Here is a 15,806-nt window from a genome sequence, read left to right as displayed (position 1 = left end):
CTGAAAACAAGAAGCTGTAGTTAGATTTTATGTGTAGTTCTGATAGGTCTGCATGGTGCCAGGCTGTTTGTGTAGTAATCACATGGGGAGCTTGTTAAAATCAGGTAAAAATTCTAGGCCTCCAACTCCAGGGTCTAATTCAGCCTAAATTTTTTGAGATTCCTTCATGTTGTTTCCCTCCCTCCCTTCCTTTTAATTGCTGAGTAGTGTTCTTTCGAACGAGCATACCAGTTTGGCCATTCTTCTACTGATGGACATCTAGGTTGTTTGTAGATTTTAATTATCATGAATAAAGCTGCTATGAACATTTTTGCACAAGTCTTTTTGTGTGTATAGCTTTTATTTTTCTTCGATAAATACCTACAAGTGGAATTGCTAGGTCATAATGTGTGTTTAATTTATATGAAGCTAATGGGTCCACAATTTTGACACAGAGAGAGTAATAAAAAGGCTTAGAACACACTCTCCTTTTGCTCAAAGTGTAGCCTGGAAGAGATGCAAAGGATTTGTTATAAGGCCTCAGGTAACCCTGTCACTCCTAACCTCCCTTCCTCACCAGTGAAGCTCTGGGGCCCTGAAAGAATCCTTTAAAGTCAGAGGGATGAAAGCTGTGTGGATAATACCTGCAGGTAAATGTAGTTTGGGCAGTGCCTTGATAGAAATGTATGTTAAACCCTTTGATGAATCTTTGCCTCTAGGTTTCTTGGAATTTCATCTCACTGTTCTTAAGCTGAGAAAGGGAGATCCCTGAATGCTGGCAGACCAAAAATAAAAGTGATTCCTGACAAAGAGGCCTCTATTAGCAAAGGTTTGATGGTACGTTGGGTGAAGGTGGGGTGAGGCTGGCCACTGTGGTGGGAAAGTCAGGCATGCTCAAACAAAGGTTTCTACGCTGACAGGCCTTGAATATTGCAATACTGCTTCCTCAGTCAGTTCTCTCAGTTACCCTTAGTAGCTTTTAAAAACATCGGCCACCTTCCACCCTTCAGTATGTAACCAGGCTCCACTTAAAGTAGAGACCATTTGAAAGGAACTCTTTCACTTTCTTGCCAAAAATGTCCACCTATCTGTATTCAACCTTGATCTATCTTTTCCTCCTTCCTTCCAGTCACAGTGAAGACGGTATCCCTCCCAAGGTAATCGTCACTCCATCTTCTCAGGGGCCTTGTTGTATTATCTCTTCTCATTTCCCTACTTCCTCCTTTATATTGGCTCATTCCCATCAGCATGTCCAATTCCTTGCAAAAGCCTCTCCCGATTTCTCCCTTGTGAAAACTAACCTTCTCTCAACACCAGGTACTGCTCCTAGTTATTGCCTTCTTTCTCTGGTCTCATTGTAGGCAAATCTTCTAAAGGGTTGTCTGCCAAGACTATTTCCTCTTTTTCATCTGGGTCTCCCAAGTCTGCCTAGAACCTTTTATCTTAGAGCAGGCACTGCATAATCATTTTTAAAGTACTGTACCTGATGGATGGATAGATGGGACTTGGAGGGTGCAGACGATAAAGTCATCCATAGCTTGCAGCCTGGGATGTTGGATGACTAACTGGGTTGAAAAAACTGTTTATCTTTCTGGTGTGTATAAATAATTTGATATATGCTTTCATTCTGAAATAAAGTTATGGAAAGTCAGTAGTCTGTCACAAGCAACAAGTATGCAAACAAGTGGAGAAACACTGCAGTGCCGCACTACCTGCTGTTAGTTCCTTACGTGAGAACTAGAGTCCTCACCAGCCCAGGGCCGCGCATCTGCCACTCCACCCGAGGGGCCGCCGGGGACCCAAGTCGGCCTTCAGGCGGAATCGAGTTTACCTATTCTTCGTGGCCCGGGTCTCCGAGTCGGGAGGTGGGGGTGAAAGAAAGAGTCGAGCGGCTCCCGGCCAATGGCAGTCCTTGAACTCATACCTAGAGACGTCAGCGCGGCAGTGCAAACGGATGCCACACAGCTGGCTCGGAAGCTTCTCCTCCCGCCCCACAAAAGGGGCGTGGGCTACGCGAAACCTTGGGCGACGGGAGGGAAGGGCGCGCGCAGCTCCCCGCGAGCCCCGCACCCTCGCCGGCCCGCTTACCAGAAGTCCCCACCCGTCCCGGGTGAGCAGCCGGGCGCCCGCGCCCCCGCCCCGAGCGCGCCGCTGCCGCGGCTCCGCCCCCTCCCCGAGCAGGTCGCGCGCTCCTGCGGCTCCGAGCTGTGTCGCGGGCGCGCGCGCCGCCAGCGGAGCCGCAGTTAAAATGGTCCGAGCCGGACCCCGCGTTCCCCCTGCAGCCGTACTGACTGACTGAGCCGGCAGGCTCGCTCCCTCCGTCGCGTCCCCAAAGCTCGCGCCCATCGTTCTCCTGGCTTCCCGGGGCAAAGCATGTAGCCCCCATCCGGCGCCAGACCGGCCCGCAGCTGACGCCCCCCCCCCCCCCACCGTCGCGTGTGTGCCCGTGTGTGCGTGTGTGTGCGTGTGTGTGCGCAAGGCGGGCGACCCCGCCGCCCGCCGCGGGCCCGAGGCCCAGCCAGAGAGGGGCCTGCCTCGCTGCCGGGAGCCCGGCTGTCCGGGCCTCCCTACTTCTCTATCCCGGTCCCCCTCCTCGGGGCCTTCTATATGGGCCACCTTCTCTCGAAGGAGCCGCGTAACCGCCCAAGCCAGAAGAGGCCTCGCTGTTGCAGCTGGTGCCGCCGCCGCCGCCCTCTCCTCAGGCTGCCCCGCCGGACCCCGGCCAAGGCGCCCCCCCAGCCGGCGGCGCCCCGGAGCCGGGACTGCTTCTTCCGCGGGCCCTGCATGCTCTGCTTCATCGTGCACAGCCCCGGCGCGCCCGCCCCCGCCGGCCCAGAGGAGGAGCCGCCACTCTCGCCGCCGCCGCGGGACGGGGCCTACGCCGCGGCCGCCTCCTCGCAGCACCTGGCGCGGCGCTACGCGGCCCTGGCCGCCGAGGACTGCGCCGCCGCCGCCCGCCGCTTCCTGCTATCCTCGGCCGCCGCCGCCGCCGCCGCCGCCGCTTCGGCCTCGTCGCCCGCCTCCTGCTGCAAAGAGCTGGGGCTGGCCGCGGCAGCCGCCTGGGAACAGCAGGGCCGGAGCCTCTTCTTGGCCAGCCTGGGGCCCGTGCGCTTCCTGGGGCCGCCTGCCGCCGTGCAGCTCTTCCGGGGGCCGCCGCCGCCGGCCGAGCCCCCCACGCCTCCCGAGATGGTGTGCAAGCGGAAGGGGGCCGGGGTCCCCGCCTGCACCCCCTGTAAGCAGCCCCGCTGTGGCGGGGGGGCCTGCGGCGGCGGCGGCGGCAGCGGAGGAGGAGGAGGACCTGCGGGGGGAGGCGCCTCGCCGCCGCGGCCCCCCGACGCCGGCTGCTGCCAGGGCCCAGAGCAGCCACCGCAGCCTCTCTGCTCCCAGCGCTCCTCTCCCACTTCGGAAGGTGCCCCCACAGAGGCCGGTGGGAACGCCGTCCGAGCGGGGGGCACCGCCCCCTCGCCCGCCCAGCAGCACCACGAATGCGGCGACGCGGACTGTCAGGAGACCCCCGAAAATCCGTGCGACTGTCATAGGGAGCCATCCCCCGAAACCCCAGACATCAATCAACTGCCGCCATCCATCCTGCTCAAGGTGGGTCCGGGCGAGTGGCGCGGGGATGCGCGCTGCCCCCCAACCCCGGCCCCCGACTCGGAGGTTTTCTCTCTCCTCCCTCTAAGCACGGAGGAGGGGGTTCCCTGACAGCCGGAGACGTCCGAAGGGGAGATTGGGAAGCCAATGGGGAGGATGCCTATGGCATATTATTGAAGTAGAAAAACTTGGAGTCTACTAAATGTCTTTTAATAGCTTGGGTCTGTTGCGCATAATTCAGGGTTCATCTATTATTAGATTCCCAGCCCAGTGGTTTAGAAACTATTCGTAAGTTTTGTGTGAAATATTGTTTTATCACTTGAGCAGTTTACACTGACTGGGTGAAGACTTCGTATATTAGTGTTTGAAAGTCTTCAAACAGTATTTTCAGGTTTGATAGCTGCTAGTTGATGTCAAAAACAGTTAATTTTATTGATCATTTACCATGATCAGGCACTGTGCCAGAGCTTTATATACATAATATCTCATTTAATCCTTCAGTTAACGTTGTGAGAGAAATATTGTTAACATCCTTACTTTATACAAGAAGACACTGATATTTCAGTGCCATGTGCCTACAGTAGTAAGTCAGGCAGAAGTGGTCTTTGCTCCTACGGAGCTTACAGTCTAGTGGGGCTTGAAGAGGTTGAATGACTTGCCCAAGGTCACACACAGACAGTAAGGGGCAGATCTGGGGAATTTAGGCCTGCCTGACTTGAAAACCCTTTTATTTATGCTGTGTTGTATTACCTTTGTACATTTTAACCCTTACATAAAAGCATACAGATTACCAGAAGGTAAGGACAAATGTATTTTTTGTTGGGGGATAGATGAGTGGGGGAAGAGGTAGGTGTCTTGTGGGAGCCTTGTCTCGCAACTACTAAGTAAAATTTGCAATTTTGTCAATGCTAGTGCTAGTCACGTAGTTATGTGATAGTTTGTAGTAAGCTATTATTAAAAAGTTATTTTTTCCCTCATTTTCTCTCTTCTCTCCCACCCACATCTGCAGCTTTCTGAAGCTTAATAAATATAAACCTGGTTACTCAGTGTGGATGATATTTAAGACTAGATAGAAAAACCTAGATAAGAATTCGGCTACTTTTATTGTTACTGAAGTAAGTGTCATCAATTATAATTGTTGACAGTATAATTATATACTGTCAACAATATACTTTGATTAGACTTTTTGCATATTTGTAATCCTGTGTGTTTGGGTCTGTTTTATTGTGATATTAATATTTTTGTAAATAATATAGCAAAGGAGTGGGAAAGCTTACCTTTTCCTTGTGTCCAAATGTAATTGTTTAATTTACAGAGGTGTATTTTTGGAGGAGTAATCGCCACCTCTGTATGTTCAGGGTGTGCATTTTAGGGCGGAGGAAACATTCTTGAACCTTTTAAATTAGTGGATGACATGGACAAATTAAATATCAGCGAATACTTGGTGTAGAGGTTTGATTGCTGTCTTGTTTGGTAAGTAAGACTGTTTAAAAACAAAACAAAAACCAGGTACTTCCCACTTTCTACCTAAACCATTATTATTTCATGAAATAGAGAATATTAATACAAAAACAAAAGAAAGAAAAAAAAGGTGGTAGGACATGATTTCATAATAAGGAGACTTATATAGAATAAGTTTATTTCATTTGCTACATTGTTCTTTTCCACATTTTTGCTAGGGACTGTTGAAAACCTGATCTAAGGGACATTTGGGGAAATTACTCATTGGACTTACCTATTGTGTTGGAGTATTTAGACATGTTATATAGATTTCCATTACTTGTATTAGAAACTTGGATAAAGATACTCTGTGTGGTTTTCATGGTCCTGGTGGTGTTCAGCACAGAGTGAGTCAGACTGTCTGGAATGAATTGAAATCGAAGTTTTTTAGTGTTTACCAACCGAAGTAGAACTTTTGGGGATAAGACTTTGGGGGGCAGAGGCTCTGGTGACACAGATAGTGTTCATTGCTCTATCTTCTCCCCTAAGTACAGTGCCTGGCATTTAATAGCACTCAGTAAATATTGATGAACAAGTGAATGACCAGGTTTTTAGGAAGTCTGGGCTGAGACTCTGGGTGAATATGCCATGCCAGTAAGGGAAGTCTCTAAGGAGTGTTTCTATCCTGAGTTGTTGTTTTGAGCCACAGTAGAGCCATTGGATGGTGAAGAGTTTCTGGCTCTGTTTAGGCGTGGAGAAGAGAAGACTTAGGGAGCTATGACAATTTTCTTTACAGTACCAGAGAGTTGTTGCATAGAGAGGCACAAATCCATTATCCCCATTAGAAAGTATGTCCTACTACCCTGATAATGGGCGATAACTTCTATAATTGTATTGCTGCGGCCTTTGTACCAGAAGTTACTACAGTTGTAGAAAAGGGGGATGTGGAGGGGAGAGAGTTTGGGAGAGAGACGTGAGGAAATGTGATTCAAAGATGTTTTTAGGGAAGTTGACTCAAACTACCATACTTGCTCAGTTTTTTCCAGGTATGGCAACAGCAAAAGAAAACTAAATTCTTTCTACTGTGGTTCATAGGCAGATTTTTTGGCCCAATATCAATAGGGCTTTTTCTTTTTCAATTTTACTTTTATGTAAGTAGTATTACTTGCTTTAAAATATTCAAATAATGCCCGTAAAGCAAAAGTTGGCCTTGGTTCACCCCCTACTCTCCTATCTAGTTTTCTCTCCAGAGGTCACTAACCACTGTTATCAGTTTAGATTTTTCTTCTAGACTTGTACTGTGGAGTACAGTAGCCGCTAGCCACATGTTGCTATTTAAATTTAAAGTAGTTAAAATGAAATAAAATTTAAAATTCAGTTTCTTAGTCACAGTAGCTGCATTTCAGGGATCAGTAGTCATGCGTGGCTGGCAGCTACTGTACTGGACTGTGCAGTTCCAGAATATTTTTTTCTTTGTAGAGAGCCCTGTGTAAAACTTCATAGCCTTTCGTAAATGGCATCAAAGTGTACATGTTCTGCAATTGTTTTCATTAACAGTATGATTTGGAGGGTTTTTTTTAATTAGTGAGTATATGGTTTCCTTCATTCTTTTTAACTGTTGTATAGTATCCCATAGTATTATGCCATACTATATTTATTTCAGTATGGTATAATTGGATGTTTTCAATTTATTACTATTGTAAACAATGCTAATAGATGTTTTCTATGCACATGTGGTCATTTTTCTAGGGTAGATTTCAAGAAGTGGAATTTCAGGGTTGAAGAATGTGATTTTCTGAAAATTTAAAAAGTCCTTTCTAACTGTAGGAGCTCTGTAAAGATGAAATGAATTTTTTCTTAAAATGGTGAACTTCATTGGAAATCATAGTTATGTAACTTCAGGAAGAGACCTTTGAGGTCATCTTGTCACTCCCTACTTCTTATGCATGAAGAAACAGGCCTGTAGAAGTGATATGGCTTACCCCAAGACATTTCAGATAGTGAATGGCAGACCCTGGGCTAGAACCCAGCTCAGTGTTTCCAGGTTTAGAGATCTTTTCAACATATGGTGTAAAAGGGCTTAAATAGTCTTCTCTCAGAAATTTATGAAAGAGATTCCTGAATTAGGGAGTGGGGGGAAGCTTACACCAGCCAACATCTAACCATTATGAGTCAGAGGCTAATTTTATAATTGGGTCTGTAAGGTTGAATTGTGTCTTTAAATATTAGAAATTTGAGAAGCAGGGACTGGCTTTTCAAAGGTCAACTGTGGGAATAGCATTTTCTAAAGTACTTAAGCCTGTTACATATGATCTTGGACTGGTAAATGGATTGTTTTGGATCACATAAGCTAGCTTCAGTCTTTGCTACCTGTTGCCTTTATTACTTTAAGCAACCTTACCTACTGATATCACAATTATATTTTTATATAGTGGATCCACTATAACAGTTTTACCAAATGATAGCAATGGAATATTTTTCTTTAAGTAGTAGCTATTTGAGTAACTGGGTATTTTGAATCTATATTTAAATTTTAGAGGCTTTGTATGGTATATATTTAGATATCTTGCTCTCTGTCAGCAGACTATTTCTTTCCAAAGGAAACCAGGTGAGAGACCCAAAATCTATCACCATCATTAGAAAACCACTTCACCATGAATGCATCTCTGATAATGTATCAGTAGTTGTTAAATTTGTATTTTTATAGCTTTATTATGAACAGGTTGCTTTAGTGATCGAGGAAGAGTTTTATAAGAAAAGTGTGCTTTGGAGGAAAGCTTATGTATCTGATCTATTTTTTTCAAATATGAAAACAAGGATAAAAGCAATGACAATGGGAGTTGAAGAAAAAAAGTGATGCGACTTTTTAAAGCTTTGAATGTAGATTACTAGTGGGTAAGAGGAGCTAAGTTACATGTAGCTTTTCATGAGTGCTTTGACTTAAGGCTCCAGTACCAGATAAATTCTGGGAAGTATGGCTCTGGAGTTCTAGGGATGGTTTAGCCAGTGCTAAAATGGAGTGTCCTTAGGAAGTCAGGTTCAAGATTGTTCTTTGCTGGAGAATGCCTAGTAATCTTGGATAATTCAATCAAATCAGGCTACCAAAAGGTGAGATTTTTTTTCTTCTCATTTTGAGAAGGCTATACATTTTGGTGCCTTGTAAAGAGTAGCTGTCAAGGGGAGTAACCTTAAGCTGTTCTTTACCAACGTAAGATACCAAGTTGTATAAATGATAGGGAATGTAAGGGAAGATATGTGAAGGCAAATATGGAAGCATTTAATATTAAAATAATAGTTTCTTAAAAAGTTACTTACCTTTGGTTAAATATCCTGTTTTATGCTTATCAAGAATCTTGAAGCAACAAACATATATTGTCCAGCACTGGGAAATATAGCCATTATTTTGTAATGACTTTAAATGGAGTATAACTGTAAAATATTGAATCACTATGTTGTCCACCTGAAACTAATATAATATTGTGAATCAACTATACTTCAATTAGAAATAAAGAATCTTGCCCAAGTCTTGGCCAATTTGGTGTTCAAGTGATGTGGTAAGGGCATCCATGTGGTGGAAGAAGCTAGCAACAGTGATGGGAGATTGGTTACATACATACATGCATGCATTCCCTCGCTCTGCCCTCTGAGAGGATCTTTGAGCAGCAATACGCAAGACAGTGAGTACACTTAGTGTCCAGATCTTAGCTTCTAAATATCATTCTCTGCTAAAAGGAATCAGTGTTCCTTGGAAAAATGACTGATTCTAGGACTGGGACAAGTAAAGCACAAGATGAGCTTGGAATATTTTGAGCCAGAATGCAAGGAAGTGCTCAGAGAATAATGGAGATATGTCAAAAGAACACATTATTTCATAGTGTCTCCTCCCAAAATACTTTAAAAAAAGTCTTGTTTTATTGAATTTTGTGACTGGCTTTCGAATAAAACTTATTCTTGTGTAAATACCTGACTTTGCTATAGACTAACACTCTATGTAGTAACAGTTGGGGGTTTTATTAGTTTGCTGTGCTTTAAATTTTAATGATTAAATTGTGAGAAATTATTTTACAGATTAGGAAATAGTTTTAGAATCTGTGACTTCCCTATGGTTGTACGGTTAGAAAAATACCAGAAAGGGAATTCCCTGGAGGTCCAGTGGTTAGGACACACCGCTTTCACTGCCGGGGCCCAGGTTCAATCCCGGGTCGGAGAACTAAGATCCCTGCAAGCCCCGTGTGGCCAAAAAAAAAAAAAAAAGTACCAGAAATATGTTTTGTGTCTCTGTTTTTCTAAATGGTGCTTTATTCAACAGATTGTTTAGTAAATTTTACTTTCAAGCTTTTGGCAAGCAATATAAGTAGAATATCTAAGAAAGAGGCAAGATATGGTGTATATAGGAAAAAAATTGAAAAGGCCAAAAAAGTTAAACTGACATAGAGAAGATAGTCAATATAAAATAGCTACACAGATTTACTTCTTATATTTCTATAACTTGCATACAGTCTGCATGCTCATAAGCCTTAACTCCTTTTTGTAGTAATATCTGATAGCACATAAGATCTCTTCATCAAGAAATGAAATGGCCAAATGTAGGTGTTGGCATGGTTGATTTTTAAGTACTGTAAAGGTCTGTGGGATATGTATGACCAAATGTTAAGCAGTGATACGTTCTCTGGAAGTTTTTTTGGTCTGAAGTATCTTCTGATACCTTATGTCAATGCCTCAGTCAAAAATAGAATCTTCAAGTTTTAGAAATATTTGGATATTGGCCTGGTAGTGATTAGTTCAGATTATATCAGTAATATGGCTTGTACATTTTCTGGTAATTAATAGCTTAGTTGCATTGTCCAGATCTGCCAGTAAAGATCAAGAATATTAAGCATGTTTTCAACCCAGGTCCTGACTAGAAGTCATTGTTGTTTCCCAATATCCATTCGCCTTATATTCTTTTTAGTAACAGTACCCATCGTGTTCTAGTTAGGCACATGATTACCTAACGAGAGACTTTCTTAGCCTCTCATATAGGGGTGGCTATGTGACTAAATATTGGATAATAGAATGTGAGTGGAAGCAATGTATATGACTTCCAGATCACACTATAAAAGGCAGCTGCTTGTCCTTTGCTTCCTCTTCCCTTTTCCAGGGCTAGACCACCTGTATTAAAAGAGTAACCCATTTTCAACCCTATAAATTAGGGCAGTGATGAAAGAGCAACAAGATATAAGATGATAGATCCCTCGATCTAATACAGCGTTAGAGTACCTACTTGGCTTGGACTTCTGTCACACTCAAGACATTGCTAACAGGCCTGTGTTAAAGTAAGCAATTTCCTGGCTTGGTGCAAGTGCCATTTCAGTTTTTTCATTGTCATTTTTTCCTCTTTCTTATTTAGCAAAAGTGTTCCAGGCCAGTCCTTTACAGACCTATGTTCTCTTTCTTCAAAGCAACCTTTGAAATGTTCTTTCTCTTGAATCTCAGATGATCCAAAGATAATTCAGAAATGCCTTTGACCATATAATCTTGAAACCAGTGAATCAATCTCATGTCTTAGTGTCTTCCACAGAAACCTAGGTACATGTGCACAGTTGTTTGTTAAATGAGTTAAGAAAATAGCATGGTGCATAGTAGTTTTTTTCTGAGGAGTTAGGATAGGGGCGAGATAGCATTTTAATGACAGAAAGAAAAGTGGGAATATTTAAACACGTGTTAGTTAATTATTTCTGTTTAACAAATTATGCAGTTTAAAACCACAAACATTTATTATCTCATATTTTCTGTGGGTTAGAATCCCTTTGTGGCTTAGCTGGGTCCTTCTGATCCAAGGTCTCTTATGAGGTTATATTCAGGTGTTTGTTGGGGCTACTCGACTGGGACTTGAGAATTTTCACCCAAGCTTACTTGCATGGTTTTTGGCAGGCCTCAGGTCCTTACTGGCCGTTGGCCAGATGCTTAAGTTCCTTGCCATGCCATTTGGGCTTCTCCATAGGGCTAATCACATAGAGCAACAGAGTCGAGAACACTCAAAATGGAAGCCACAGTTTTCTTAATCTAATCTCTTCTGCCATACTCTGTTCATTAGAAGTGAGTCAGTAAATCCAGCTTACCCTCAAGAGGAGAGAATTACACAGATGTAAGTACCAGCAGGTGGGGTCATTGAGGGCCATTTTGTAGGTTGCCTACCACAGCCATATGCAAAGATCTATTAAATATGCATTGGTATTTTAGCTGAGTATTTTGCCTTTTTACTTTTATCCATCTTTGCTGGTACTGGTTTTATCTTTACTCACTTATTAATTTCCTTTCACCTGAATAAATAAGACCCATCTAGATCTATCTAGATTAGTCAATTTTGTGTTAATGATAACAATCCTCTCACTTTTACAAAGGAGAAAACTAAGGTTCAAAGAAGGTACGATCGAAAGTCGGACATATTTTAAACAAGATGTTTCTTGGTTCCAGTGACTATGTTCCACAAATCTTCTCTTTGTTAAGGGACAAATTAGCCCTTTAAAGCCATGTAGTCCTTTAACCTTAAACAAATGATCTAGTCTCTCTAAATCTCTCTAAATTCTCTCATCTATAAAATGAGGGGAACAAGCATTAAAAATATCCACCAGAGAGGGACTTCCAGCTTTGGCTGCATGAAGAGTTTGGTGAATCCTCTCCACAAACACAAAACAAATATATATAAATTTTATATATTTTTATATATATATATATAAATTTTATATATATATATATGTAAAATAACTAGGAAGAATTGCCCCAAACTATTTGGGCTTTGGAAATCGACCAAAAGCACACAACAAAATGAGACGCATTTATTCTTAGGAAAATTACTAGAGCTTCAGGTAAGAATAGTGGAGGTCTACACCACACTTGAATGAGGCCCCTACTGTACCCTCGAACCCCAGTACGTTTGGCAAGAATCAGGAGTTTGGAAAACCAGCAGCTTAGGTGTCTTAAGAGGGTAACTTAGTTTGGGGCAATAAGTAACAACCTGTGTTTGTCAACTAAAAGTGATGAACTTGTTAGGAAAAAAATGGTGAAAACCTACATATTTGCAAGTCTCATGTTGTGGTGCCAGTTGGGATGAGTGGGGGATGAGCTAGGAGTTTAACAGGCAGACCTTGGAAAAGAGAGAACCATAAAGGGATAATAAGCTCTTAACATATCCTTGGCTTACTCTGAAACTATGCATATGTGCAGGGGAGACTTGAGAGTATCTAGCAGAAAGCAAGGGCTAAAGCAGACTTGAGTATAAGCCTTGAATATGCTTTTCCCATCCCACGCACAGATTGGAGAGCAGACTTGAGATGTTTGAGCATATCTTTGCCCAAATAACGAGCTGGAAACTAAGCAATTTAGACACAGGTTGACCTCCCTAGGAAGCCAGACTAAAAACAAATATGAATAAGAATTAAAACTTGAGCAGAGACATTCAAACTTCAGGGGACTCATATCCTACCATTTAAGGCCAGGGAGATTAAAGTTGAAAAACAATTCTGAAAAGTAAATCAAATTCCAGAGTTGCTACAATATGTTATCTAAAATGTCTGGTTTTGAATGAAAAATTGAGACATGTAAAGAGACAGAAAAAAATGGAACCTATACTGAGAGAAAAGAAAGCAGTTAATAGAAACTGAGTAGGCACAGATATTAGACTTAGCAGATAAAAACTTTAAACTGCTATTATAAACATGTTAAAAGAATGGAAGGAAACATGATTTAAATTATAGAAGAATATGATAACATTGACCCAACAAATGGGAAATCTCAGTATGAAGAAGTGGAAAGTATAAAAAAGTATTCTTTGATGCTGTTGCAAATAGAAGTGCTTTCTTATTTCATTTCTGATTTGTTCATTGCTAGTATACAGAAATATTTGCTTATTAGCTCTAAATTTTTGTATGTATTTTTTTTTTCTGTATATAAGATCATGATATCTGTGACTATGGAACATTTTAATTCTTCCTTTCTAACCTGGATGCCTTTTATTTCTTTTCCTTACATAATTGCCCAGGCCAGAATCTCCAATACGATGTTGCATAGGAGTGGAGATGGTAGAAATCTTTTTCTTGTTCCTCATCTCAGGGGAAAACATTCAGTCTTTCACTATTAGGTATAATGATAATTGTGGAACTTTTATAGATGCCATCTATCACATTAAGGAAGTTTCCTTTTATTCCTAGTTTTCTGAGTATTTTTTGTCAAGAAAGGGTATTGGAGTTTGTCAAATGCTTTTTCTGCATTAATTGAGTTGGTTGGGTTTTTTAAACCTTCATTTTATTAATATGGTTAAATGGATTAATATGTTAAATGGATTTATTTTTGCATGTTGAACCATCTTTGCATTCCTGGGATAGATCCCACTTGGCCATGGTGTATGATCCTTTTAATATGCTGCTGGATTCAGTTTGCTAATACAGTTGACCCTTGAACAACATGGATTTGAACTGTGCAGGTTTTCTTACATGCAGATTTCTTTTCAAGAGTAAATACTGTAGTACTACATGATGCTTGGTTGGTTGAATCCATGGGTGAGGAACCGCATATAGGGAGGGCCAACCAAAAGTGATACTTGGGTTTTTGACTGCATTGAGGGTCAGCACCCCAAACCTCTGCATTGTTCAAGGGTCAAATGTATTTTGTTAGGATTGTTTGCATTTAAATTCATAAGGAACGTTGGTCTATAGTTTTCTTGTGATGTTGGTCTATAGTTTTCTTGTGATGTTTTTGGCTTTGGTATGAGGGTAATGCTAACCTCATAGAATGAATTAGCAAGGGTTCCCTCATGCTCCAATTTTGGGAAGAATTTAAGAAGAATTTATATTTGTTCTTCTTTAAATATTATCACTATTGAGGCCATCTGGTCCTTGGTCTTTCTTTGTTATAAGTTTTTAGATTACTGATTTAATATTTCTACTTGTTATAGGTCTATTCAAATTTTCTATTTCTTCTGAGTCAGTTTTTTGTAGTTTTTATGTTTCTAGAAGTTTGTCTGTTTCCTTTAGGTTATCTAATTTGTTGGCATACAGTGTTCATAATATTCTCTTATAATTCTGTTTTTGTAAGGCTGGTAATAATGTCTCTATTTATTCATGATTTTAGTAATTTGAGTGTTTGCTTTTTTCCCCCTCTCTTGGTTGTGTTCTTAGCTTCTCCCATATCATACTTCCTCTTTAGGACAGTCCATAACAATGACTCTTTTAATAACGGCCACTTGTACTTAAGATGGTTTTCTGTTTTTAAAGTTGATTTTTCATGGCTGGAAAGGCGGCCACCCCCTTGCCTGTTGTGCCCCCTCGCCCTTCACACAACGCACTTTCATAGGGAACCTGGTGCTAAACCATTCGTAGATGACCTGCTTCTGGGTCAGGGTGTCTTACATAGCAGAGCAGCTCCCTCACTGCGATCTATTTAAAGTCAGCCCTCGACAGAAAGGATAAATTAAAAAAAAAAAAAGGGGTAATTTTTTCTAACTGATGAAGACCTTTTCATTGCCTTTAAAATTTTTAGCGCATATTATGTGGTTCCTTTTTTATTCACAGATATTTTCCAATTTATCCCTGGATGAGCGTTGCCTTTCTGCATCATTGGTTTGCAAGTACTGGCGTGACCTTTGTTTAGATTTCCAGTTTTGGAAGCAGCTGGATCTTAGTAGTCGTCAGCAGGTATGGATTCTAATTCTAAAGAAACACTCAGGTTGACCTATTCAAAAAATATCTTTTTCCTCCTCAGAAATCACTTCTTTCGCGCTGTTTTTCAAGATAGTTCAAATGACTGTAATCTATAATTCTGTGCTTTAGTAATTTTTTTTCAAATTCAAGTTGAAGCTAGGTTCCTATGATGAAGAATACATTTTTTAGTTTGGATTGGTAATTTTGGGTTGGTTCTTAATCCTCTTTGTCTTAGTCCTCTTCATCCTCCCCCCCCCCCCCCCAGTTTTTACTACCTTTAAAAAGAGTTATTAAACTTTTCATTTTTTGGAGGGGTCATTTTACGAATATTAGTTTAATAGTAGAAAATAAGGCAAACATTTATATAGTGCTGCTGATGTGCCACGTACATACTGTTCAGTGAGCTTTATATGTGTTCATTTGATCAACCATCTTATGAGTTGATACTATCATTATCCCTATTAATTTATTATTATTATACTTTTCATAACAGTATACTTATAATGTTATTTTGTGTGAAGAAATGGAATAAGATAACTCATTTTGTTTTAATTTTCATTTTGATGAATTTTCTAATCCTCCCCATTGCCCGACTGCCAATATGTTTATATGGTGGCATAAATTAGGAAAGAAGATAGTTAATAGTGCTTATTACAAATAATTTGTTGGACCTGTTAAATTCTTCCCTTAAACTTGGTTTTCAGTGCTTGGCATTGGAAACATAAAAAAGATATCCAATAAGGATAGGATTTTATTAGACTACTAAACCTGCTCTAAATCCTTCCATGATATTGTTAGTGATGTGCTGCTAAATGTTTAACTGCTGGCTTTCAAAAACAAATGAGCAAAGAAAAAGCCCTGATTTGTTATATTTTCCAGTTTTTGTTGTACAAATATTTTCACCATGACCCATTTCAAGCTACCAATGTGATGTCACTGAATGTAGTGATATGACTGACTTCGAAAGTGATATATACTATAGACTTTTGTGATTTGGTACAAGCCAACTCCAACACTGGTAGCATTTGTGTGTGTTTATAGGCACATGTACTTTAAACAAAATAAGCAAGTTCCTGAGCATTTGTGTATGAGTTTTCTTTTTGTTTTACTGCCTCA

At 41.3% G+C, this 15,806-nt stretch overlaps 1 protein-coding gene across 1 annotated transcript in view; it reads left to right on the top strand.

Moving 5' to 3' along the window:
• The first annotated feature begins 2,447 nt into the window (after positions 1-2,447).
• The window catches only part of FBXL17 (F-box and leucine rich repeat protein 17), a 478,320-nt gene continuing 464,961 nt past the window's right edge, over positions 2,448-15,806 (top strand). The window contains exons 1-2 of the mRNA XM_067731391.1: positions 2,448-3,576; positions 14,562-14,684. Of these exons, the coding sequence (XP_067587492.1) occupies positions 2,587-3,576; positions 14,562-14,684 (1,113 nt within the window). The 5' untranslated portion in view covers positions 2,448-2,586. The remainder of the gene's footprint in view (positions 3,577-14,561; positions 14,685-15,806) is intronic.

The sequence above is a fragment of the Pseudorca crassidens genome, chromosome 3, assembly GCF_039906515.1.
Source record: "Pseudorca crassidens isolate mPseCra1 chromosome 3, mPseCra1.hap1, whole genome shotgun sequence".
NCBI lineage: Eukaryota > Metazoa > Chordata > Mammalia > Artiodactyla > Delphinidae > Pseudorca > Pseudorca crassidens.
The sequence above is the reverse complement of the archived record's forward strand: the minus strand, read 5'-3'. Positions and strand labels throughout refer to the sequence as shown.